The 23,736-nt window shown below is 52.3% G+C and overlaps 2 protein-coding genes across 11 annotated transcripts in view; both read left to right on the forward strand.

The window, feature by feature from the left end:
* The window catches only part of KIAA1671 (KIAA1671 ortholog), a 189,851-nt gene extending 181,488 nt beyond the window's left edge, over nucleotides 1-8,363 (forward strand). For all 9 annotated transcript variants that reach the window (XM_054510473.2, XM_064578559.1, XM_045887435.3 and 6 more), the window contains 2 exons: nucleotides 1,807-1,889; nucleotides 3,036-8,363. In XM_054510473.2, the coding sequence (XP_054366448.2) occupies nucleotides 1,807-1,885 (79 nt within the window). In that variant the 3' untranslated portion in view covers nucleotides 1,886-1,889; nucleotides 3,036-8,363. The remainder of the gene's footprint in view (nucleotides 1-1,806; nucleotides 1,890-3,035) is intronic.
* Nucleotides 8,364-8,471: 108 nt separating this feature from the next.
* On the forward strand, nucleotides 8,472-16,258 carry CRYBB3 (crystallin beta B3). Of its 2 annotated transcripts, XM_045887433.3 has the most exons (5): nucleotides 8,472-11,587; nucleotides 12,867-12,985; nucleotides 13,532-13,664; nucleotides 14,517-14,659; nucleotides 15,590-16,258. In XM_045887433.3, the coding sequence occupies exons 1-5, from the start codon at nucleotides 11,513-11,515 to the stop codon at nucleotides 15,753-15,755; spliced, it is 636 nt and encodes a 211-aa protein (XP_045743389.1). In that variant the 5' UTR covers nucleotides 8,472-11,512; the 3' UTR covers nucleotides 15,756-16,258. The 2 variants fall into 2 exon arrangements, with proteins under 2 accessions (XP_045743389.1, XP_054366449.1); XM_054510474.2 differs by lacking the exon at nucleotides 8,472-11,587 and having other exon boundaries at nucleotides 11,985-12,985.
* Nucleotides 16,259-23,736: the final 7,478 nt, after the last annotated feature.

Genomic DNA, 23,736 nt, shown 5'->3' on the forward strand with positions numbered 1-23,736 from the left:
ACCATGAGAGACTATGGACTCCGAGAAACAAACTGAAGGTTTTAGAGGGGAGGGGCTGGGGAATGGGTTAGCCCGGTGATGGGTATTAAGGAGGGCACGTATTGCATGGAGCACTGGGTATTATATGCAAACAATGAATCATGGATCACTACATCAAAAACTAATGATGTACTGTATGGTGATAACATAATAAAATAAAATTTAAAAAAATAATCTATGCTCACCATAGAAATTTTGGAAAATATAGGGGCACCTGGGTGGCTCAGTTGTCAAGCGTCTGCCTTTGGCTCAGGTCATGATCCCAGGGTCCTGGGATCGAGCCCCGCATCGGGCTCCCTGCTGGGCAGGAGGCCTACTTCTCCCTCTCCCACTCCCCCTGCTTGTGTTCCCTCTCTCGCTGTGTCTCTCTCTATCAAATAAATAAATAAAATCTTAAAAAAAAAAATTTTGGAAAATATAAGAAGAATATAAAGTAGAAAACAAAATCACCGATGATCCCACCCCGCAAAGACCACCAGTGTGAGGTCAGGCCATCTCTCCTTCCATTTTAATTTAAAATGTACTTGAGATCACAACGTACATGTAGCTTCTTTCCCTGTTATGTGTTTCACGTGGGCCATTTTCCCAAGGCCGTTACACATGCTTCGTAAAAACGATCTTTTTCTTGAAAAGAGTTGCAAAGAGTCACGACTTTATGGCTTTTGTTAAGACGGTATGTTCTCACTACAACACAGCAAAGTCCGTGAAGAAAGTGAAAACTAAGATACTCGGGAGTGTCATGATTGAGATGGTGGCTGCTCGAATATATTCACTTTGAGAAGATCCACTGACCTGCACACTTATGGTTTGAGTAGTTTTCTGCATGTGTGTTCTTCACTTTAAAAAAGTTAAAACAAACCTTACCTCCCCCAAACGGTCATGTGTTACTGTTTGGTAAACATAAGGCATCTATCTGTGTCTCACAGACATCGTGTTAGTCAAGTATTCTCCAAAGAAACAGAAACAATAGGATGTGTGTATACACAGACACACACAGAGCAGAGGGAGGAAGGGAGGGAGAGACAGAGAGAGAGGAAGAGGGAGAGAGAGTTAGAGAGAGATTGAGATTGAGATTGATTTTAAGGAACTGGCTCCCCCAATCATGGGTACCAGCAAGTGCAAAATCTGCAGGGCAGGCTGGTAGGCTAGAGACTCAGGGAAGAACCAATATTGTAGTTTGAGTCCCCAGAGCAGTCTGTTATCAGAATTCCCTCTTCTTCTGGGGAGGTCAGTCTTTTTCTATTAAGGTCTTCAACTGGGATTGGATGAGGCCCACCCATAATAAGGAGGGTAATCTGCTTTACTGAAAGCTGACTGATTTAAATACTGATTTTGTCTTTAAAAATGCCTTCACAGAACCATCTAGAACAATGTTCAACCAAATATCTAGGTACTGTGGCCTAGCCGAGTTGACACATACAATTAACCATCATAGGCATTTACCTGGGTAGAGCTAGAAGGATGGAGGTATGCCTGGGGTGATGGATGGACGGAGATAATTCATGTGTCAGCGTGACTTCACAGCTGCAGATTATTTCATAGAATGGGTGTACCGTGATTTATTTACGATTCCTTGTTGTTGGGCGCTTTGTTTAATTCCTGTTTCTTGCTCATCGATCACATTAACATGGCATCTTTACCACCTTCCAGTGCCCGGCTCAGCATCACCTGGGCACTGAGGATGCGGGGTCGGGTACCTCACAGCCCTGCCTGTAAGGAGCCCTCAAGCTGGCTCGCACTTGATTCTCACTGGCTTTGTGGTTTCAGGTCAGAAGAGCCCTCTCCCCAGTGGTTAAAGGAGCTAAAATCCAAGAAGAGGCAAAGCCTGTATGAGAACCAAGCTTGAGCAGGTATGAAGTGGGGATGCAGTGAGGAACCTGGACCGGGAGACAAGGGTCAGAGACTCGAGGTGTTGTATCCTAGGAGAGAGAAGGGAAAATGGGTGCGAGTGTTCTGGGTTCCAATAAAGAGGGTAGTGCTGATCTGTTTCCTCTTAGGGGAAAAAAACCCAGGTGGGCAGCCTGGTCGAGGAGCCAGATAACCTAGGCTCTGGGCTCACGCACTTCTCACTGCATCTCAAAACCCTTTTATGAAGTGGAAAGGCAGGACATCAGGGGTTAGCTTAATCCGAAATGTCTCCAATTTTTACATTCATATACAACCTGTATGATTAAAATTTAATTTGGAAAAAAAAAAAAGAAGGATATTAAAAAGTCAAATGATTAGATATGCCCTGGTGTGGGTCCCAAATGACTTCATATCTCAGGGGAACTTCAGGTTCCCCATCTGTAAAATGGGGTAACAGTGCCCATGTCACTGAGGGGTCCCCGGGGCTCACTGAGGAGGCACTAAATTGCTGGCGGTCAGTCCTACGTGTAGGAGCATACGGCTCATACCCCCTGAAAGCTGGCTCTGATGTGAGCAGCCCAGGAGACCCGCCAGCCCCTTCCCCGGAAACCTCAGATGCAGAAAACACTGACCACAAAGCATTTTCCTGACCTGCTTAGTGGCAAAACCTGACCTGTGTGGATGTCTGTACTTTACGCTGCGGGTACATTATGGGGTGTTTCATAATATATATGTGTGCACATATGCATGTGTATCTGTGTATATAATAACCGCCCCCCCAAATTCTAAATCCCCAGGTAATCTGTGCTCAAGGGTTTTGGATAAGGAATGGGATCCTGTGTTGATTTTGTATGTAGTGCTCTACATGTGATATCTCTCTGAACCTTCCAGCCATCCATTTGAGGAAACAGGCTGGAACCCTCACCTGACCCTAAACTTCATGTGGGTTCTACTGCACCTGGCCACCTGCCACCTTCCTCACCCCACTCCAAAAAAAAAAAAAAGTCACCTTTCCCAGCCTGTGGCCTGTAGGGATGGGGGGATGGCCGTCTCGAAGAATACCAGACAAGGTTTAAAGGCTTGATGGCCGAGACACCTAGGGTCCCATGTTCCTCTTGCTGACGCCAGGACTGTCCCTTTCTTTCCAGACAAGGGTCACTGCCACATCTAACGAACAGAAGCCTTAACTGTCAGAACCCGAAGATGAGGCCACACTGATGCCATTCCTTCCTGCACAAGGCTCCCTCCCTGGGCCCTTCCAGTGGGGTGGAGAACACGGCCCCGTGCCTCCTGCCTCTCCACAGGCTCCCCTCCCCCGCCGCCGATCGGGGCGCGAAGACCCGCCCTCCTCAAGCCCTTGCATGTCTCCGCAGACAACACTTGAGGCTGAGGACGAAGCCAGGCTGCCCAGAATTGTCCATGCTGGTGGTTTTGTGTTTTATGTGAACACTGTGCATTTCTACCCACCGTAGACATCACTCCGGGACCGTCAGTCTGAGGCTGGACCATCTCCCCGGGTTCTGGAAAACACCTGTATTATGAGGGCACCTCTCCCCTCGCCACCCCCACCAACCCCCACCAGGGCAGGTCCTTTCAAAAGCCTGTTTCCAAGGAAGAAGACTCCGTTTCCTGCTGTGACTGTGGCCCAAGGCAGGGTCATGGGGTTGGGTTGTGATTGCTTTATGGGCCAGTTCCGCCTCCTTCCCTCTCCCAAGAATCAGCAGCTCCAATTTTTTAAACATACCCACCCTCTCGTTTCAAGTGTATTTATCGTCACAATGGGGCCGTGCGCATAGATGACCTGCTCATTATACATCACTTCGGTTTGCTTTAGAAGGCGTTAAAGCAATAATTCAGCCAGCTTTCTTTGAAATTTGATATGTATACGTTTTTTACGTTCAAGAGCAGAAGGAAAGATGTGTGAATAATTGGCTTGAAGTATCCGATCGTCTCAGGTTATCTTACCCCATCCATGTTTTTAAAAGAAAATTCCAGTTGTCACCTTTGTATATATATTTTCCTGGTTTCTTCTCATTTGAGCTCTGATTTCTGTGGAGTGACCATTGTCCCTTGGCCTCAAGGGTTCATCAAAGGCAACCCGATGGCAGTGCCTTTCGCACCCAAACATCAGACCCGCCCTGAGAATCTTCTTCTCCAGTCTTTTTTGAACAGCGCCCAAGATGGAGGAAGCATCATTACAAATTGGAACAAATGCATGAATGGGAGGGAGGGGGTTCTTCTGTTCCCTCTCACCTCTTCCTTCTACCACTCCCCCGCCGCACCCCCTGCCAACTCTACCTGACCAAGTGCTTCCTTTAGGTCCAAATGCAGGAAGGGAGGGGTCTTGCTGAAATCCTTCTCTGGACAGACATGCTGGATGCCAGGTAACAACGTATGGGTTTTGCTTTGCTTCCTTTTTTTTTTTTTTCTTGCTAGCTCTAAGCTCATTCCCAGGAATCTCTAAGACCTCTGGGGGTCGTAGGCACTCTCTGTATGGTCTTTCTTTTTGGAAATCCTCAACACCAGCCTCCTCCACGTCTGAAACCCAAGGCTCCAGCAAATATCCTGGATGTGCTTGACTGGCCACCTGCCATGCCTGGAGTTGCCATAAACTGTGTGCCAACCTTGCCTGGGAGATGCCCGTTGGTGAGAAAGACGCTTGGGGCAGTTCATAGGGTCCCCTGTGACTGCTGAGGGACCCCAGGGCTGAGTTTTCTAAGGCTAGATAGGGAAGAGATGGGCCACATGCACGCCCACCCACTGACTTCCCAAGACATGAAAATCTTTCTTGATAAATCCACTATTTGCAAATGATGTCAAAACATACCTTCCTTCTCCCTGGCCACATCTCCAGGAGTCTCCATTTGTCTCCCCCATCTCTTCTTCCTTTCACCCTTTGCCATCTCTTCCTTCTCTTGGGGGTGGGGGTGAGGGGTGGAGAGGAATCCTGTTTCTCCAGGTTCAGCACCATGGACAGGGACTGAAGCCCCGCCCCCTCCCCCAGTCTGACCTTTGGCTACCGTTGTCGACCCCGTCACCCACCCAGCCTTTTGCATCTGGAAGCCTCATGCATCTGTGTCTGGAGCTTTGGCCCTGCTTGATAACAGTTGTGTTCTTTTCATTCCCAGAGGTAGTGGTCAGTCTGTTATCTGTGGCCCTTGGGTGGAAATTTGATTCCTCCAGGAACTGCTGCTTTGGGTGATTTTTCTTTCCTTTCCTTCGTTCTTTGTTTTAGATCCAGTTAATGTTCTGTTTTGTTCTGTTTTGAAGAAGGCTTCACGCCCAGCGTGGAGCCCAACGCAGGGCTTGAACTCATGATCCTGAGATCAAGACCTGAGCTAAGATCAAGAGTCAGACGCTTAACCAACTGAGCCATCCAGGCGCCCCGAGATCCGGTTAATGTTTTAAAACAATTTTGATGCGGTGGCTCTCCAGGGCCATAGGTCCCCTTGGAAGACACTCCTCATGTTCTGACCAACTCTTCCTGGCTGCTCTCTGTCTTTCCTTCAGGTGGGAAGGGCCCCTTGGTACCATCTTGGACAGTAGGAATAGACCTGCTCTATTCAGTGAGACTATAGATACCATGCAAAACCCTCCAATTCTTAATTAGTTATGTTTCAGCCCAAGTATACCCAACAGGGAAGAAAAACACTTGAACATGAGATGAACCTGGAGATCTTTTGCCCAGCCTCCCACACCTTGATTGGAAACAAAAATCCATTTAATTCCTCGCTGATTAGGACATACAAAGTCCACCCACCCCCCTTGAAACTGACGAGAGCAGCCTCACCTCTCCACTGCAGAGTGGACCCTCACAGTGGGTCAGGAACCACCCTCTCCATGCAGTCTCCCCTTGACCTCTGGATCCCACTACGCTCAGTGCAACCAAGTTAGAAGTGGCTGATGCCTGGAACTTTTGCAGATAGCTGGGCAAGCGTGTCGTTGGTTTTCCCCTCTTTCTAAGCCAAGCGGTTTGTATGCTGGTTTTCTGGCCCTAAGCGAGCGGTTTCTATGCTAGTTTCTTGAGTTTGCCTGGAGCTGCCTTTGGAAATCTGTCTCTTTTTAAACTAACTTAATATGCCTTAATCGTTTGTATGCAATCAAGTCACCTGCCCTCATCTAATCACCTTCCTGGGGGCCTTTGGCTCTCCTTAAATGAGAGTCTTGCACAGAAAGCACATCTCTGTACGTACAATCTGTCTACAGACACACAAACACACACACCCTTTGCACATCAGCATTTTGACGGCCGGTGTTTTGATAAGTCTGTATCTAGATCCCCTTCTTCGTGGCCCTTGCCTGATGAAACAGAGGCCTTTGGCCTATGAAATCCCGTGGCGAGGCCTCAAGAATCAGTTTTATGGAGGATTCCTTGGTGCCACCAGAGAAATTCTGGTGAGGCTGAAGCCTCGCGTTGTTTCCTGGGGCGTTTGGGGTGACACAGACCTGACGGCCTCAGGTTATCCGGGATTCGGGAAAAGGACAATCAGATGGGAGCTCTTCCAGGGGGACAAGCCAAGTCCTATGCTCTCAGACAAATGTGTTTGCCTTTGTGCGTCCAAGGAAGTGAGGCCAACTCTAGGTATTGCTAAGGAGCGAGCATCGAAATAGACGCAGGCCTGAGGTCCCAGAGCTTAGAGGCTGTGCAAGGGAGTGGAGGAAACCCATGGCGTGCCCGCCCCCCCCCCCCCCAGAGGGGAGCTCAGCTGCTCGCACTCAGACCTGGTGGCCGCTTTGTCCACTTAACGCTTATGCATTTTCTCATCACAATGCCCCCAGATTGCCCCAGGAGCTAGGCATAATCATACAGCTGAAAATCCATAGGCGTGTGGTCAGATCACCTCCAAAGCTAAATGCTTTTTTAAAGACGACTTGGGCTGGCGTGGAAGACGGTGTTCCACGGAGAACGCTGTCGAGCCTGCCTCTCACTCTCCAGTTCTGTGTTTACCCCTCAATCCCTGTGGTACCCCCTCACCCCCCAGTCCCGTCCCTTCGTACAGGAAACCAGATTACTTAGCCTGTGTGTAAACTAGCATTTCAGGGTGAGCCCGAGGGATGTAGAGGCAGGAGAAAAGGTCTATCCAAGGGGAGACAGCCTCGCCCCTAATTTACACTGTGACAAGTCACTAGAGTAAATGGGGAAGCCTCCTACAGCCTCAGTTGTGCCTTTCTTCCTCCACCACGCGTTCAGACGTGGAAGCAAAACTCCCATGGCATTGTGATTCCACGGGGGAAGAGGGACAATATTGACGTGGAGGGAACCACTTGAAGCAGGCGGAACCCACTCCACATCTGGAAGGGGGTCCACCTTGGGCTACAGCCACCTAGGGAGCCGTGGATCTGGGCTCTGCCGAGAGGCTGCTACAAGTCAACCCTGTTGGGGTTTTGGGCAAGCTGAGGTTCTGGAAATGCAGAGCCACGTGGAAAGCCAGTGGGCGCAAGTGTGCTGGGTCTTCGCCAGGCTCTCCCCTTTGGTTACCCCCCCACCCCTCTAGAATTTGCTTTCTTTTGTTGGGATTGGTTCCTGCAGGGAGGGGTGCAGAAATCTGTGTTCTGGAAAATCAGCCTGAGGTTCCTGGCAAATTAACCCTTAAAATCAATCAGCTTCTGCCCCTCCCTTAAATCTCCTTAAATAGTCACCCTCTAACCTGGTACCTGAACATCTCCCTCCATGATTCAGACTGGCCCTTTTTTTTGACAATCTCCAGTGGTATCATGTCAGCAAAAAAAAAAACCAACAACAAAAAACCAAAAACCAAACAAACAAACAAAAATCATGCTGTTGTCTAAAGAACAATTTGAGCTTTTTTACTGGTCTCATTCCAAATAGCCTTATAGATCCTGTAAATAGGGGGCTCGCAAAAGTAATATATTGTGTTATGGAAGATATTTTGTACTGTGTTGTTTCCTAAATCATACCAATATGCTAGAAGTGATGCACTTCCCAGATGATTCTGATCCTCAAAACACTTTGTAAGAAGGGGCGGAGAGCGGAAATACATACAAATACACTATATATTTTCTAACGTTTCTTCTGAGTCCCTTCCTGAGATAAAATTTAAGTCACGTTAGAAAAGAAATTCGAGTCCCGTGTGTACGAAAGTTACACCTGCTGCCTGCTGGCGTTCCTGCAATTGCCTTATGAATTCACAAGCTCTAAGGGGTGCTGAACAGAAGGTGGACAACAGGCACTTTATCCAATCCCAGAAAGAATCTAATCGCATGACTGAGCATTCATCTAGAAAAACCTATATTTTTAACCTTAAAACAAATGGGGCTTCCCGGACCTCACAGAGTATTGGGTATCTACAAGTGCTTTTATATTTTGTAACTGTAAAGAGGTTTCATACGCACAGAAGAACAGTTGGGAATCTGGTCAACTGCCATTAGACAGGATGACCTTTGCATGTACAAAGATGTTGCATTCAGCCCATGAAAATAGCAAATAAAGCTTCAATGCAAGTTGCACTGAAGAACTTGGTGTGTCAGTGTGTGGATGAATGGGCTCTCCCATGCATGCACGCCCGTCACCAGCTGAGTCGGTCTGTTGTCTGTGCTGAGCTGGGGGCCGCGCGGCAGGAAGGGGGGGAGCTGGGGTCCTGGGAGAGGGGGACCCGTGGAGACAAAGCAGGATTTCCATTCAGCGTGGGCTGGAATCCTCATTCTGCCTCCTCCCGGCTGTGGGATATCGCTGAGCATCGGAACTCCAAATTGGGGGTTGGTGAGAGAGACCTTAGTGGGCAATAGTTGAAGGAAAGAAAACAGGGCATGTGAAGGTGCTGGGCACACAGTAGTTCCTCGGGATCCTAAAGGATCTGATGGGAGGAAGTCACACCATCTCCTTCTTCCCCCTTAGATCCCTAGCAGGTGACGGCTGCATCCCAAGTTAAGGGGTCGAATCCAACTCTGTGTTCCGTGGTCCCCAGCAGGAGGTAGTCCCTGGGTTTGAACTGCCAATAGTGGGCAGGATCCTCAGTGGATGGAAGCAAGGAAGTAGCAGCCTGAGCCAAGCGCTTCGTTCCATGATCTCTCCGTGGTTGTCCATTTATGACTGTTGCTGACCTCCAGTAGTTCACCCAAGGTCACACAGGTCCACCTGCTTCCAGAGGCCAGCTGCCACCCACAGTGTCCCACCACCATCTCCAGGGGTGCGGGGGGACCAAGTTTTAGGCTGAGTGGAGGATTTTGGCCAAAAATCACAACAAAACCAAACCCTGATCCGTAACAATTCACTCCTTGGCCCTCTCTTCATTTTAGTCTTCCAATAATCATTAATCATACTTAGAAAATGCACGGGCCTAGGCTTTTGATTTGTATTTGTTTTTTAATTTCTGTTTGTCTGCGTTTGTTTGTTTTTTGGGGTCGCAAATTAGGTGACTATCATGATTACCTTTATTTCTGTTGAAGCTAAGATCTGGGCCCTGTGGCAAGCCAAACCCTCCTCCTCTCTGCTGTGTGACTTTGGGTAAATGACTTCACCTCTCTGAACTGTTTCTGAGCCATCTATAAAATGGGGATGGCAATTCCTTCCCTCAAGAGGGCTGGGGGAGGATTAAACAATGTTCATGAAACTGGCGCAATGCCTTCCTTGCACACGGCTGGTCTTCAATAAATGGGAGCTGTCCACTGGGTATGCCTTCTACATGAAGAAAATAAACCTTTGTTGGGTCTGTTGCAGCATCCCGTGGAAACCCAATTTGGGGGTTATATTTAGGGTGATCTCATTGAAAATTTAGGCCATGTGGCCCATGGGAAAATTGAGTGATTCTGGGGTCCCTCGCTTTGAGAGCTGGTGTCCTTCCGAGGATGTCCTTTGCCCAAACAGGAAGGTGATGGCTCCAGGAAGCCCCAGAAAGGGAGTTGGGGGGCGCTGGAGAGCTTTACACCCCAATGCCCCCCGCCCGCCGGCGCTGTCAGACTTCCCACAAAGCTGATGAGGTCCGTCTGTCCCCAGGACGCCATCGGGGTCATGGTGCAGGGACATAGGCACTGGGGCCTCCTGAGCCCGCTATTGGAGTGAAATGGCCCGAACGGAATTGGGTGGACAGGGCGCTGCCTCAGCAGGCTGGGATGTGCTGGGCCGTCGAAAAGCGCCCATAAATAGGGCACCGCAGCAAAGGCAGATTGTCTGCAGACGGTGCTGGCCCCTCTGTTCTTGCCGAGGCTACAGCAGCAGGTTCATTCTGGGACGGGCAGGGGCGGGGAGGCGAGGGCTGCCCTGGCAGGCCCAGGCCTTTGGGGATCTCCGCGGGGCATGCACGGCTGGCCCCCGCACAAACCGGGGATTCACTTAAGGGTTGGAGCCAAGAGGGAGGACCCAATCCAGCCACCAAGCCCAACTGGTGTCCGAGGGAGGCAGCCAGGGTTGAGCCCCTGGGCACGTGCTTAGGGAAGGGGGCCTCCAAAGACTGAGCGCAGGGGAGGGAGGGGAGTGAGCAAATCTGGGGGCTGCCAAGGATCCTGGGAGTCCTCCATGAGCTGGACCAGGCCGTTTGTCCTGCGGAGGCTGGGCATAAGCAGGACAGGCAGCCTGCAGGCTGTGCTTCCCTCGGCCTGTTCCAGAGCACACGGCCACGCAGCTGTGCCCGCCAGAGTGGGGGGTGCAGATGTGTGCACCTTGTGGACCGCTGTGGGTGTCTGAAAGGGGCATATGTGAGAGATGGGGGGGCTGTCGTGTTCGGTGGGTGTGATGGGACTGGGTGATCACAGGAGTGTGTGCATGTGCATGCGTGTGTGTGGGCTGATAAACTGGAGAACACTCCTGTGCATCTGTGTGTCATGGGGATCATGAGAATCCTCCCATGACTACCTTGTCATGACTGCCACGGGGCCAGTGTTGTGTGTCACGGTCCCCACAGGGATGAAGGGGGACTGTCTCTCTCTGTCTGTGTCTCTTTAAGTGGCTGGCACACCGTAAGTGCTTCATAAATGCATGTGGAATGAATAACCGAATGTATGGAAACGTGTCCCAGGACCCAGTCCCCCGCATCATGCGTTCTCTAGATGTCTATCTGTCCATCTCCCACCAGTCTGTGGTCTCCTGTTGGGCCCGGTCACCCAGCACCAGGCCAGGCACTGAGCAGATGTTCATGGAACCTTTGGTGGACAGAGGGAAGAATGAACAAAAGATTGGCCCAGAGCGTGGAGGTGGGAGAGATCCCTGTAGAGGGACCCCGCTGAAGCCCACCCTCTGGCCAAGGTCCAGGGGTGGTGCGTCTACACAGAACTTGAAGAACCCTGTTTCGGAGGTGGGGGGGAAGCAGTTGGGTGTAGGGGAGGGGCATGCGCTTTGGAGTTAGGCCCAATCCTGGCAGCTCCCTCACCGTGTGCCTTGCGGAAGTGGCTTCACCTCACTGGGCCTCAGGGTTTCCCTCTATAGAACAGGGATCCTGAGCCCACTGACTGTCCTAGTCCTTGTGGCCCATGATGGGTGCTCAGTGGATGTTTGTTGAATGACTGAATGACCGAATGCAGTGAGTGATGGCCACATCCCATGGGCAGCCCGGCTCTGGAGCTCATCCTTGACTTCAGTCACATCAACCCCTAGCGTGGCCTGGGGGGCGAGGGGGGGGGCTGGTGACTCACTCATTTTCCTTTGGTTGGAGCCAGAGGTGTTCCTGGGGAGATGGCAGAACAACATGGAGCGCCGGAGCAGGCTGCAACTGGCAAGAGCCATGGAGGCCTTGGGGGCACCTACAAGGTACAGGGCAGGGAGGGGTTCCAGGGTCTGTGGGCCTGGGGCTGCTCTCGGGCCTCGGGGTCAGCTTCCCCGCCAGGCAGAAAGGAGCAGCGGCCCTTCCAGCCATCGGGGGCCAGGGAGACACCTCGCTCACCACGATCGTGCTGCATCTTCTCTCTTCTGTGTCCTCATCTGCAGAAGGGAACTGGTCGCACAAACGCAACTGACTCAGTGGGGCACAGAGGCCCGGCGGGGGCGGGGGTCTCAGGAGACATGGTGCTGACTCTCCTGCCTGACCTCAGTCCAGTTCCCCAGATTCTCTGGGCCTCAATAGCCCCATCTGGAAAATGGGAGCAATGCTCCCTGTCTCAGCCCCCAGAGCTGGTGCCAAGGAGAATTCCAACAGCTGGAATTTATTAGCTCTTCGCTCTCTGAGCTATCCCTGGGGGCTTTAATCTGAGATGGGGTCTGAGAAGCAGGGGCCTGCCTGGCCCTGGGCCTGATTGGTGGGAGCACACAGCTGGTCTAGGGACTTCTAGAGGCCTTTGCAAAGCCCCAGAGGCAGATGCCCACCATGAAGGTGGGTGCCTCTGCCAGGCCTTCCTGGCTCCTCTGGCATCTGTGGGCCATGCCCTGTCCACCAGGACGGGGGAGGAAAGAGCCAGCCCACTTCTTGAATCCTGGTGCCTCTACCTAATTTGCTGTGCAGGCTGGGACAAATGACTTACCCTTTCTGAGCCTTCTATAAAATGACCAGAACAGATGTACCCCAGGGACCTTCTCCAAAGACAGTTTGTGCTTCTAGGTGGATAAGAGAGGCGAAGCCTTCCTCCTCTTTTGCAGCCTCTTTCTCTCTGGGCGTGGGACAGGTGAAGGGCAACCCAGAGGTTGCCAACGGGTGTTTTCCTTTGTTAGGCACAGGGAAATTTTGCATTCAGGGAAATACAGCTTTCTGGCCTCTCTTGAAAAGTTTAAAATGGGGTGCACATTCCCTCCTGGCCATAAGCGGCTTCATTTCCTTCCCTAGGTCACTTCACTCTCTTAGATTACGGCCTGCCAGATAACTGGTTGCAATCCGTGGTTTAATTGGAGGTTCTGGGGGGCGTTCCCCTCCGTAGCCACGAGGGGGCAGCGCAAGCCTGTGGCCCATGCTGGCTCGAGACGCGTCCAAGGCAGAGGGGATGGAGCCCAGGGGATGGTACCTCCCTGCCCTGCCCCAAGGGAGACTGTGCAGGCCAGGGTCTGGGGCTGGAAGGGGGAGCCCGACCCCCATGGGATGCTCAGGATGCTGCCCTTTCAGGTGATCGTGTATGAAATGGAGAACTTCCAGGGCAAGCGGTGCGAGCTCTCGGCCGAGTGCCCCAGCCTGACAGAGAGCCTGTTGGAGAAGGTGGGCTCCATCCAGGTGGAGTCTGGGCCGTGAGTACCTGGACGCCCCAGCCCCCTCCTCACAGGCCCGAGCCTCCTGGGCGTCAGGAGGTCCGGCTTCCAGTTCTAGATCTGCTGTGGGACCGTTAAGTGACTCCCTCCCCATCTCTGGCCTCAGTTTTCCCATCTGTCTAGTGGGGTTAACGGTGGCATGCACTTCAGAGTTTTTGTGAAAATGAATGGAAAGATGCACATAAATAATAACAACGTAATAATAAGGAGGAGGAGGGAGAGGAATTTGTCTTTGGATTACCTACTATGTGCCAGACATTGAAAGGACGTTCCTGAGCACCTACACAGAGGCTGCACATAAAACAGATTCTTCATACCGTTTCCCAGGATGATTTTTCTGGCTCAGAGTCTCAGCTTCCAGTATATTCTAGGAGCTGCTTGAATACCTGGACCAGGGGTCCACGGTAGGGTTGGAGGGAGGGTTCAATGTCAAAGGTCAGCAGCTTGGGGGCCCTTCCCTGGCTAGACGTGGGTCCCTCCCCTCAGCAGCAGCCGTGGTGGACCCAGACTGGCTTCCTCCTACAGGTGGCTGGCGTTCGAGCGCAGAGCCTTCCGTGGGGAGCAGTTTGTCCTGGAGAAGGGGGACTACCCTCGCTGGGACGCCTGGTCCAACAGCCACCACAGTGACAGCCTCCTGTCCCTCCGGCCTCTGCACATCGTAAGTACAGCTCCTGCCTGCTTCGGGGAGCTCCTAGAAGCTGGCCGGCCAAGCGCCCCGCACAAGTTCAGCGGAGGGCGGGGCTGGTACAGACCTGGCTTTGGGAAGGGCCCTCTTCACCTCTGACCTAGAAGATTGCGTGGGACGAGAGGAAGTTGGCTATCGAATGGTCCCGGGGCTGGGGATCGGGACACCAGGATTCACATCTTGAATCTGCCAGCATGGCCTTGACACTTCCCTGCATAACCCTATTACAAATCAGGAGCCTCGTGGCCCAGCCTCGGATCAGGACTGTGCTCAAAGCAACACGTTCAGAAAGGAGCTTCAGAAAGTAAATGGTTCCTCACTTGCCTTTCCCAAACACCCGGAAGGGACTCGATCCACAGTATCACATTTAAATGTCGCTCTGCTCCCCCACCTGCTTCCCCCACACTCGGTGGCCTCTCCAGGCCTCTCTCCTTGTCACAGTAACATTTGCCTGCTTGGATGACAGTGAGAGGAAAGCTAGGAAGACCACATCTGAACCTGGTTTAGTAAACAGGGAATCCTCCTACATTACTGATTTTTATCTCCTTCCGGCCTCTCTGTGCCTCAGTTTCCCTATCTGCTAAACGATGGAGTTTCACAAGAGCCGAAAGGCCCCCTCTGGGTTTCACGGCTTCCTGGTTCTGAGATTCCTAAGGAGAGCGGCTCTGGAGGAACCACCCTAGTCCCCAACCCCTCCAGCAGACCTCTCGGGAATCCTCAGGCATTGGGCTTGGGGGTTCTGTGGTCACTGGACTCTTTCCCACACCTAACGACCCCTGCTCTGAGTGTGGGAGCAGCCGGCTCACCCCGTGACCCTGCCCCCAGGATGGCCCAGATCACAAGCTGCACCTGTTCGAGAACCCAGCCTTCAGCGGCCGCAAGATGGAGATAGTGGATGATGACGTGCCCAGCCTCTGGGCTCATGGCTTCCAGGACCGCGTGGCGAGCATCCGGGCCATCAACGGGACGTAAGGAACCCATTCCCCACTCTTGCCCCTGCCCCGTCCTCTGGCTCCAAAGAGAATCTCTGTTCACTGTGTTTCCTACACAGCAGCCACTCCCTGCTCTTCTAGGTCCTTTCCATAATCCTGGTCCTTCTTACCAGGGTAAGAAGTGACATAGTGGTTCTTTAGGTATGACCTGAATAGCACATAGGAGAGTACATAGTACATCACCTCCTTCCTTCTAGGCTTAATACCTCTGTTAATGCAATCTTAAGATCACCTTCCCTTTGTCAGTGACTGCATCTCACCCTATGTGCTTGAGATCTGGGGTTGAGCCTTGAAAGGTGCCACCTTTCCCTGATGATAATTTATTTAACAACTTTTTACTGAGCATTTCTATGTGCAGAGTATGGGGACAACAAGAATTACATAGCCTCTGCGGTCAGGAATGTCAGTCTGCTAGGGAGGCAAGTAGACAGGTATCCACAATTCACTGTGATCAGGATTATGATGGGGGACACACTGGGGCTCTGGGAGTCCCCACCATGCACTTGATTCAGCCCAGGGGAGTCAGCAAGGGCTTTCCTGGAGGAGGAGACACATGAATTGAGATGTAAAGAATATGAATGAAAGGGGAGTTGGACACGATAAGACAAGGAAGAGTGTTCCAGGCAGAAGGAACAGCATGTGGAAGGGCTCAGAGACACTCCGCTTCAAGGAAAGTAGAGTCAGAGAGGTTGGAGTACGGGGTGTGAAGAAGGAACGTTGAGGGATGAGGCTGGAGATGTTTCGCGAAGGAGCAGGGGAGGGAATTTGAATTCATCCGGAGGGCACTGGGGAGCCAGGGAGGAATTTAGGCAGGCAGAGAGCATGGTCAGACGCTGGCTTTAAAAGGATTGGTCTGGCTGGAGGCAGGAAGCTGACCGTCCTCACCCTGACCTTGGTACCTGGCAGGTGGGTCGGCTATGAGTTCCCCGGCTACCGCGGGCGCCAGTACGTGTTCGAGCGGGGCGAATACCGCCACTGGAACGAGTGGGACGCTAACCAGCCGCAGCTGCAGTCTGTGCGCCGCATCCGGGACCAGAAGTGGCACAAGCGGGGCTGCTTCCTCAGCAGCTGAAGGGCACCCAGGCCCCAGTGGCCCAGGCCCGCCCTGGGGGGGCAGCAGAGGCAAGAAGAGGAGGCTTCAGGGCCAGGGTGATGGTCTGCCTGTCCCCCCTTCCCCGGAATCTGCTCAATAAAGCCTGGGGCCGGTCCCCCACCTGCCATGTTCCTCTGCGTTCACTTCTTGAGGGGGCTGGGGCTTTAGGGCTCTGAGAACCACCAAGGGGGGCAGTGAGCTGGGTTCCTACCCTAAGCTCTAGTTGTTTTAGGCAGAATCACATGCACATCTTGCACTGATTTTGTGTTTGTTTTCCTGTCTGTGTTTCCATCTGTCAGTCTGTCCATCCATCTATCCAGCTATCTATCTATGCTTCCACCCACCCATCTTTCTATCCATCCTTCCATCCATTCATCCATCAGTTCTTTCCATCAATTCTCCCATTGATCCATCTATTCTCTCTCCCATCCATCCATCCATGTCCATCCATCCATCCATCCATCCATCCATCCATCCATCCATCCCATTGATCCATCCATTCTATCTCTCTTCCATCCATCCATCCATCCATCCTCCCATTGATCCATCCATTCTATCTCTCTCCATCCATCCATCCATCCATCCATCCATCCATCCATCCATCCATCCATCCATCCATCCATCCTCCCATTGATCCATCCATTCTGTCTCTCTTCCATCCATCCATCCATCCATCCATCCATCCATCCATCCATCCATCATGTCCCCCTCCATCTCTCTGTCAGTGTCTATTTTCATTAATTTATTCAGCAAATGCCAGGCCCTGTCCAAGGCCTGAGGACACAGCAGGGAACAAAACAAAGTCCTGCTCTCATGGAGTTCACATTCTAGGAGAGAGGCAGGAGACAAACAAGTAGATTCTGAGTCCACCAATTGTGCTATGGGCAGGAAAGTGCAATATTATGATGGCAGGTGATGGGGGGTGCTGGTCAGAGAACTCTGCTCTGAGGAGGTGACATTTGAGTTGAGACCTGAATGAACCATGAGAACATTCCAGCCAGAGGAATAGTGGGTGTGAAGGTCCCAAGCAGGAGCGTGGCTGGGTGATGGAGACTTGGCAAGGAAAGCAGTCGGTCTGGAAAGGAGTAAGCAGTAGAATGGGGGAGTGGTCAGAGGAGGCGTGGGGTCAGGGTAGTTAGGGCTCCACAGACTCTCGTCTGAAGGAGGTGGGAGCCATGGAGTGTCTGAGTGAGGTGAGACATGACTTAACAGGATTGTTCCGGCTGTGGAACAGAGTGTAGACCACGGGGCTATGGGGGAGGCAGGGGGACAAGCCGGGAGGCCACTAGCTGAGCCATGATGGTATGATCTCCCGGACTCTCTCTTTTCCTTGCATCCATAGCTCTGTCCACCTCCTACAGGTCTTCTGCAGCCTTGGCTGGGGGACCGAGACCCCATCCCACCTCCCACCGCTGACCGTGACAGCTCTGAGCCTCTGTTCCTTCATCTGGTTGAAGTGGTTGCCACGGCAGTGCCACCCATAAACGGGGGTCTCCTCTGGCCCCCAGTGGGAAGAAGAGGGAGTGTTCCCTCTGCCAGTCAGGTGACAGCTGGCTTCCTGCAGTCCCAGGGACCTGCCCTCAGCCTTCCCACCTCCATGAGCCAGTCCTGCGTGTTTCCCTGACTTGGTTCCCCTGTTGTGCCCAGAGCCGGTCCCAGCCACCTGCAGCCTGCCCCTGCAGCTGATGCAGCTGGTGTGTGGGAGGCTTGAGGGGCCTCAGGAAAGCATTGAGAAGAATGCAGCAATTGTCAGTTACTTCAGCCTGTATATTTAAAAAATATGTATGCACAGCTGATCAATCACCTTGAATTATTTTTACTTTGGTGTGTAGGGGAGAGCTGGGTGGGGCGTCAGGCTCGGGGTGGAAGGTGAGGGGCCCCCAGCAAGGCGGACCAAAGGCTGGGTTGACTCCCACCCCCAGCAAGGATGGCAACACCCCACTCCCCCCACCTCCCCCTGCCCCCAAGATTCCCTCTTCCAGACAGAGACCTTGTTTTGCTTTGTAAATCAGTCCTTACTCAAAGTGCTAGGGCTGTTTGGACATTGTCTGGGTCACTGAACCCTAAGATGACCTTGGAAGGCAGGCACCGTTACTCATCCTATTTCACAGATGAGGAGGCTGAGGCTCAGAGACTCAGCATCACCTTCCCGGGGCCGCACATACAAGAAGTGCTAGAGCTGAGGTTTGCCGTCTGTGTGCGGACGCTGGAACTTTCACTCCTAAGCCCCGCCCACGGTGACATGTCCCTCAGGGGCAGGGACACACGGCAGAGAAGAAAATCAACAGTAGCAACAATAATAATAAAAGCCACCCGACTGTCCCCCCAGTGTGCAGAGTATGCCGCTGGGTGCTTTACGGTGTCATCTCTAATCTACTGACAGGCGGCGCAGATCCCCGTGTGCAGAGAGGGCAATGGAGGCCCCGAGCCCTGAAGCAAACTGCCTGAGTACCAGAGCTTTAGAGGGTGGGGCTAGGACTCAAGTTCACTTCTGCCTCCAAAGCTCATCCCCCTCCCAACACCCGCCCGCCGGCTGTCCATGCTCTGCTTGGCCCGGGGTCTGCAGCTGGGCTGACTCTAGAGGTGGGGTGCCGCCGGACCCAGATCCAGGGGGATCCAGGAGGTCACTGATGTCTGAACGACTGTCCAAAGCCTCAGACCCATCTGGGTCAGGGAGGGCTTGCTCTCTGCAAGAACTCCAAGGCATTTTCCCATTCAATCCTCCTAACAGCCCGGGGAGCTCAGAGAGGGAGAGCTGACTGCTGGGGTCACACAGCCTGGGAGGGGCAGAGCTGATTTTGGACCCCAGGCCCATCTAACTCCAAAAGGCCACTCTTAGCTCCCACCTAGACTCAAATTCTAGCTTCTGCAGGGACAGAGCTTGAGAGGGTTAGTAAAGTAAGAGTATCTCTTGGTGACAGGCGGGTGAGGGCGAGGGTCAGGAAATCACTTTAGCTGTTTAATCGAGAGGCAGTGTAGTCTCCTGGTTAGAGGCAGCATGGTCAAGGGGTTAGAGGCAGAATGACTGAGTGGGGCTCTTGATCCATACCACTTGGGGTCCTTTCCAGGCTCTACCACTTACTGTGTGACTTCAGGCAAGTGGCCTAGCCTCTCTGTGCCTTGGTCATCCATAACTCAGGGCTAAACAACACTATCTATCTCATAGGTTGTTGTGAGTATTAACACGAATGTAATTTGCAGGAAGGGCTGAGAACAATGGGTAAAACAGAGGAACTGCTAGGTAAGTGTTCATCTTCCTCCTCATCATCAAAAAATGGTGACCCTGGAGATGGGCTCCATGGCTGTGTGGAGCAGGGGCTTCCCAATTACTCAGTAACGGGGGTTCGTCCTAAGGATGCCAGGGCAAACCAGGACATAAGGCAACTAGGCTGTATGGTGAGAATGCAAACAGTAGCAAGGCTTCACCAGGAAGAGGGGACCCTGGGGGCAAGCGGGCTCATGGAGGCAGGACTCTCGGAGCCCAAGGACTCTTGGGAGCTGGGCAGCAGGCTCTGTGGGCACTCTCCTGGGACCCCAGCCTTGGAGATCTTCAGCGAATGCATCTCCCACTCCTCAGGCGGGAACTTTGCCAAGCATTCTTCCCTGTTTTGTAGAATCACGGGGCCCGTCGTGGTGTTGCCCATGGAGTTGGCATCACTGATAAATTACCGGTGGGCCAGTCTGTTCGTGTGGCGGTATTAGGTTCAAGATGATTCTTCAGAGGCATGTGAGCATGTCAAGTGCATGTTCCATTCAATATTACCTGCCTATCCAAACCTGTCTATGATGAGTAGCACAAACGCCTCAAATCCCTTTCTTACTTCATCTGGTAGAATCGCTGTGTCCAAACCTTTCATATCGAAATACATATCACTACATATTTCATTTGATCATTCCTTTATATTATAGTCAGGGCATTTTACGATGCATTTATTTTGAAAGCATATATGTAGGTGGATTAGAGGATCAATTTTATTCCAGGAAAGCAGAGGGGCTCTCACCAAATGATCGTCATGAGAAGGGAGTGTTCGTTCTGGTAGAGTTGAGAACTTTTCCACTTGAGGGTCTCGAAGGTTCTTCCGGCTCTGGCTCCTGTATGTTTAAGGAGTGAACTGTGTTTGGGGACACCAAGGCCTATTGTCCCTGTAACAAGGTGAGGCAGAGAGGAAGGTCAAGCCCTCTCTCTCCATGTATCGGTCAGGCTATGCTGGGTAACAAACAGCCCCCAAGTCTTGGTTGTTTAACAACAATGGTTTATTTCTCACCCCATGTCACATTTCTAATGCTGGTCTAATGCTGGTCTCCTTCACCCAGTCATTCATAGACCCAGGCTGGCAGAGGCTTCACCCTCTTGCAACGATGCATCTCAGCGAATGGAAGAGAAAGGGCTGGAAAGTCTGCAATAAAATGACAAGACTTCTGAGACATCTCAGAATCCACTGGCCAGAATGAATCACATGACCCCACGTCATTTCAAGAAGACCCAGTGGCAACCTGCTCATGCATACATACACCCTACTGGCTGCCTTCCCTTCCCTGCTGATTCTTCCTGGGGTCACTTCTCAAATAAACTACCTGTCCTTGAACCCTTGTCTTAGAGTCTGCTTCCGGTCACGCCCAAACTAAGACACCTTCACTCATCTCTGTATTTCTTATTCACTAATTAATTCAACCAGTCAGCAAATACCTTCTGAGCACCTACTGTGTGCTGGGTCTAGGCAGGCACTGGGGCTACGGATGAGACCAAGCCCAGCTCTGATCGAGCTCATTGTCTAGAAGAGCAGATGGCTCAGGACACACCCAAAGCCAAGTGCGTTGAGGTCCCCCCCCAACTAGAGCCTTCAGTGGGCACATAGTCCTGCTTGATTTCAGATTTCTGGCCCCCAGAACTGGGTAACAATACATTTCTGGGGGATGGGCTTCTTCGGACATTATTTTTATGGTGCAAAAATATACTACATAGCATCACATTTACCATTTTAATCATTTGAAGTGTGCAGTTTGGCAGCATAAAAGTACATTCACGCTGTCGTGTGACCAGCACCACCATCCACCTCCAGAACTTTCTCATTGTCTCACACTGAAACTCTGGGCCTGTTGAACACTAACCCCCCGTTCCTCCCTCCCCCAGCCCCTGGCACCCGCCGTTCTCCTTCCTGTCTCTATAAATCTAGCTCCTCTAGGAATGTCACATCGGGGGCATCATGCCTCATTTAGATTTAGCGACTGGCATATTTCTCTTAGCATCATGTCCTCGAGGTTCATCCATGCCCTAGCACAGGTCGAATTCCCTTCCTTTTTAAGGCTGAATTGTATTCCATTTTGTGGATACGTTTCGTTGATCCTTTCATCTGTCAAGGAGCATTCGTGTTGTTTGCACCTTTTGGCTGCTGCGGATAATGCTGCTGTGAACGTGGGCGTCCAAGGATCTGTTCGAGGCCCTGCTTTTGATTCTTGGAGGCTGAATACCCATAAACAGAATCGCTGAGGGATAGGGAAATTTCGCTGATAATTTTTTGAGGAACCGCCATACTGTTTCCATAGAGGTCACACTATTTGGCACCCCAAGTTTCTGTTGTTTTAAGCCCCTCGGTCTCAGTCCTTTGCTATGGCGGCCCCAGGAAACCAAGAAAGCACCTCCCATGCATCACGTGCTGGACTCTGTGGGTTCCACGGTAAACCAGGCAGACCGTGGCCCTCCCCTCGTGATGCTTACCTTCTACTTGGAAAGATGGCAAATAAATGAGTAATGTCATGTCAGGCAGTGAGAAGTGCTACAGACAGAAGCAGTGTGGCCGAGTATGTGTGTGAGGGTGTGTCTGTCTGTCTGTCTGTCTGTCTGTCGGGGGCATGGAAGGTGGGGGAGCGCAAGTCTTGCTCAAACCTGGTCTCTGAGCCCCACTGCTGTTCCTTCTCTCCTGCCTGATCTTGGATTTGGTCAAGACTCCGGCTGGCTTCGAGAAAGCCATGCACACTGGAGGAAATGTACATAAACGCCAGGGCCCCATGGGGCAGTGGGTGCTCTTAGGACCCTAGGCCCCTGAGGTTTGGAGAAACCAAAGAGCACCCACTTAAGAACAGCAGGTGCTGGGAGCACCCACTTAAGAACAGCAGGTGCTGGGACAGCCCGGGGTCTTCAGCAGGAAGTTCACCCTCCTTGGCCTGCAGGATCAGGCCCCTGTCCACCTTGGGCCCCGAGCCTGGGTGCTGCTGTACTTTAGCTACATTAACCTGCTTTCACGTCTTTAAATAACACACCAGCCCCCGCACACAGTCCCTTTCTGTCTGGAACTCTCTTCCCAGCCTGGTTTCCCAAGCTGATTTGTCCCCATCCCTGAGGACTCTGGCTCTTCCTGGGAGCTCTCCTGGACCGTCTAGACTGTGGTGGGTCCCCTCCCTGACACTACCCGCCTGTAACAGAGCTTGGCACCAAGTCGATGCCTGATGAATATTTGTCGAATGAATGAATGGGTGGGTGGATGGATGGATGCCGGACCCTGGCAAGCCACCCTCCTTTCCTTGTTTTTTTTTCCCCAGATCCACTGAGATTTGCCTCTGTCTGCCTTCCCCCAGGGCTCAACTGATCACACCAGTGAACCCAGCGTGGCCCCGGTCCTGGCAGCTGGATGGCTGATGCATGCAAAGTGGGCATCCCCTTGCCCAGCCGCCTGACCATCCTGGCGCGGCCGAATCCAAAAGCTAATGACATTATTGTGCAGAGACACAATGTCTGTGGGCATTTGCTGACCCGGGCTTTGGTGTGGGCTTAATCCAGCATTCTCGTCCTGCTTTCTGTGGGGACGCAGCGATCACCCGTCTTGGCACCAGCGCTCCTGGGGAAGGTATAAATGCCACCTCCCACCGGCTGGGCACCACGGGCACTCTCGGGGGCTGGTGTCACTGGTAAGAATGCCTTTCTTTCTTGCCTTGCCTTTTTCCTCTCATCCTTAGCCCTGATGGAAAGCGTGGGAGGCCTGGGTTCGAATCCAGGTGCCACCCCCTTCTGACGCGGGGACCGTGGGCAAAGACTTCTATGCTCTAAGCCTCAGTTTTCTTTTCTGTTAAGTGGGGAGATGGGTCATAAACCCTCTTTTGCCGTGGGTGGTCTGGTGCAGCGCCTGGCACATAGTGCGGACCCGGGCAATGCTCTCTATTAATATGAACTAGTCCATCAGCGCCCTTGTTTTGCTAGGGACTAGGGAGGGTTTGTATGTGGAAGGAATCAGACCAGTGAAGGTTCAGCAGCATTTCTAGGCTGGTGAGCCAGCTCTCCCCATATCCCCATTCCCGGGCGCCTGCTACACGTCCAGCGTTGGGGAACATCAGGGGCTAAGAAGCTGCCGGGGCTCTCTGGCGCTCCCAGCAATGGGGGATTTCAAGGTCACTGAAGGTTGGTGGCAATAACCCTAATAATACCATCGCGGCTGCCATTTACAGACGCCGCTGCCAAGTGCTTACCTTTTTCCCGCATCATGACTTCAAATCATCACCACCTGTTCATAGATATTGTTGGGTACCATGACTGTCCCCACTTGGCAGAACGGGAAACTGAGGCACAGAGAGGATGACCCGCCCAGGGCCGCATTGCTGATGGACAGTGGAGCCAGCACCCCTCGAGTTAAGCCAACTGAGCTTAATCTTTAGCGTGCGAAGGCCGATGAGCAGGGCTGTGCCGCTGGGCCTCTGACCCTGTGACAGGCTGGTTACATAGGAGAGCAGAGCGGGTTTGGTCCCCAAGCTGCTTATTCGAATTTCTTCTCTCTGAGGGACGTCCTGGCCCGGCCTCTAGTATGGAAGGGGCTTCTGGAAGCTGGACGTTCTCTCTGGAACAGGAGCTCAGGTCTCCCGTCTTCACTGGGAACACGCAGTCTTGGGTTCACTGCCCCTTGTGCGGGAAAGAAGACAGTGCCAGTTTTCCAGACTTTTCTGATGTTCTTGCCAGCTAAGAAATGCTCCCAGC

The sequence above is a fragment of the Mirounga angustirostris genome, unplaced genomic scaffold, assembly GCF_029215605.1.
Source record: "Mirounga angustirostris isolate CCGP_5_RB_7025 unplaced genomic scaffold, mMirAng1.0.hap1 SCAF_14, whole genome shotgun sequence".
Classification (NCBI taxonomy): Eukaryota; Metazoa; Chordata; class Mammalia; order Carnivora; family Phocidae; genus Mirounga; species Mirounga angustirostris.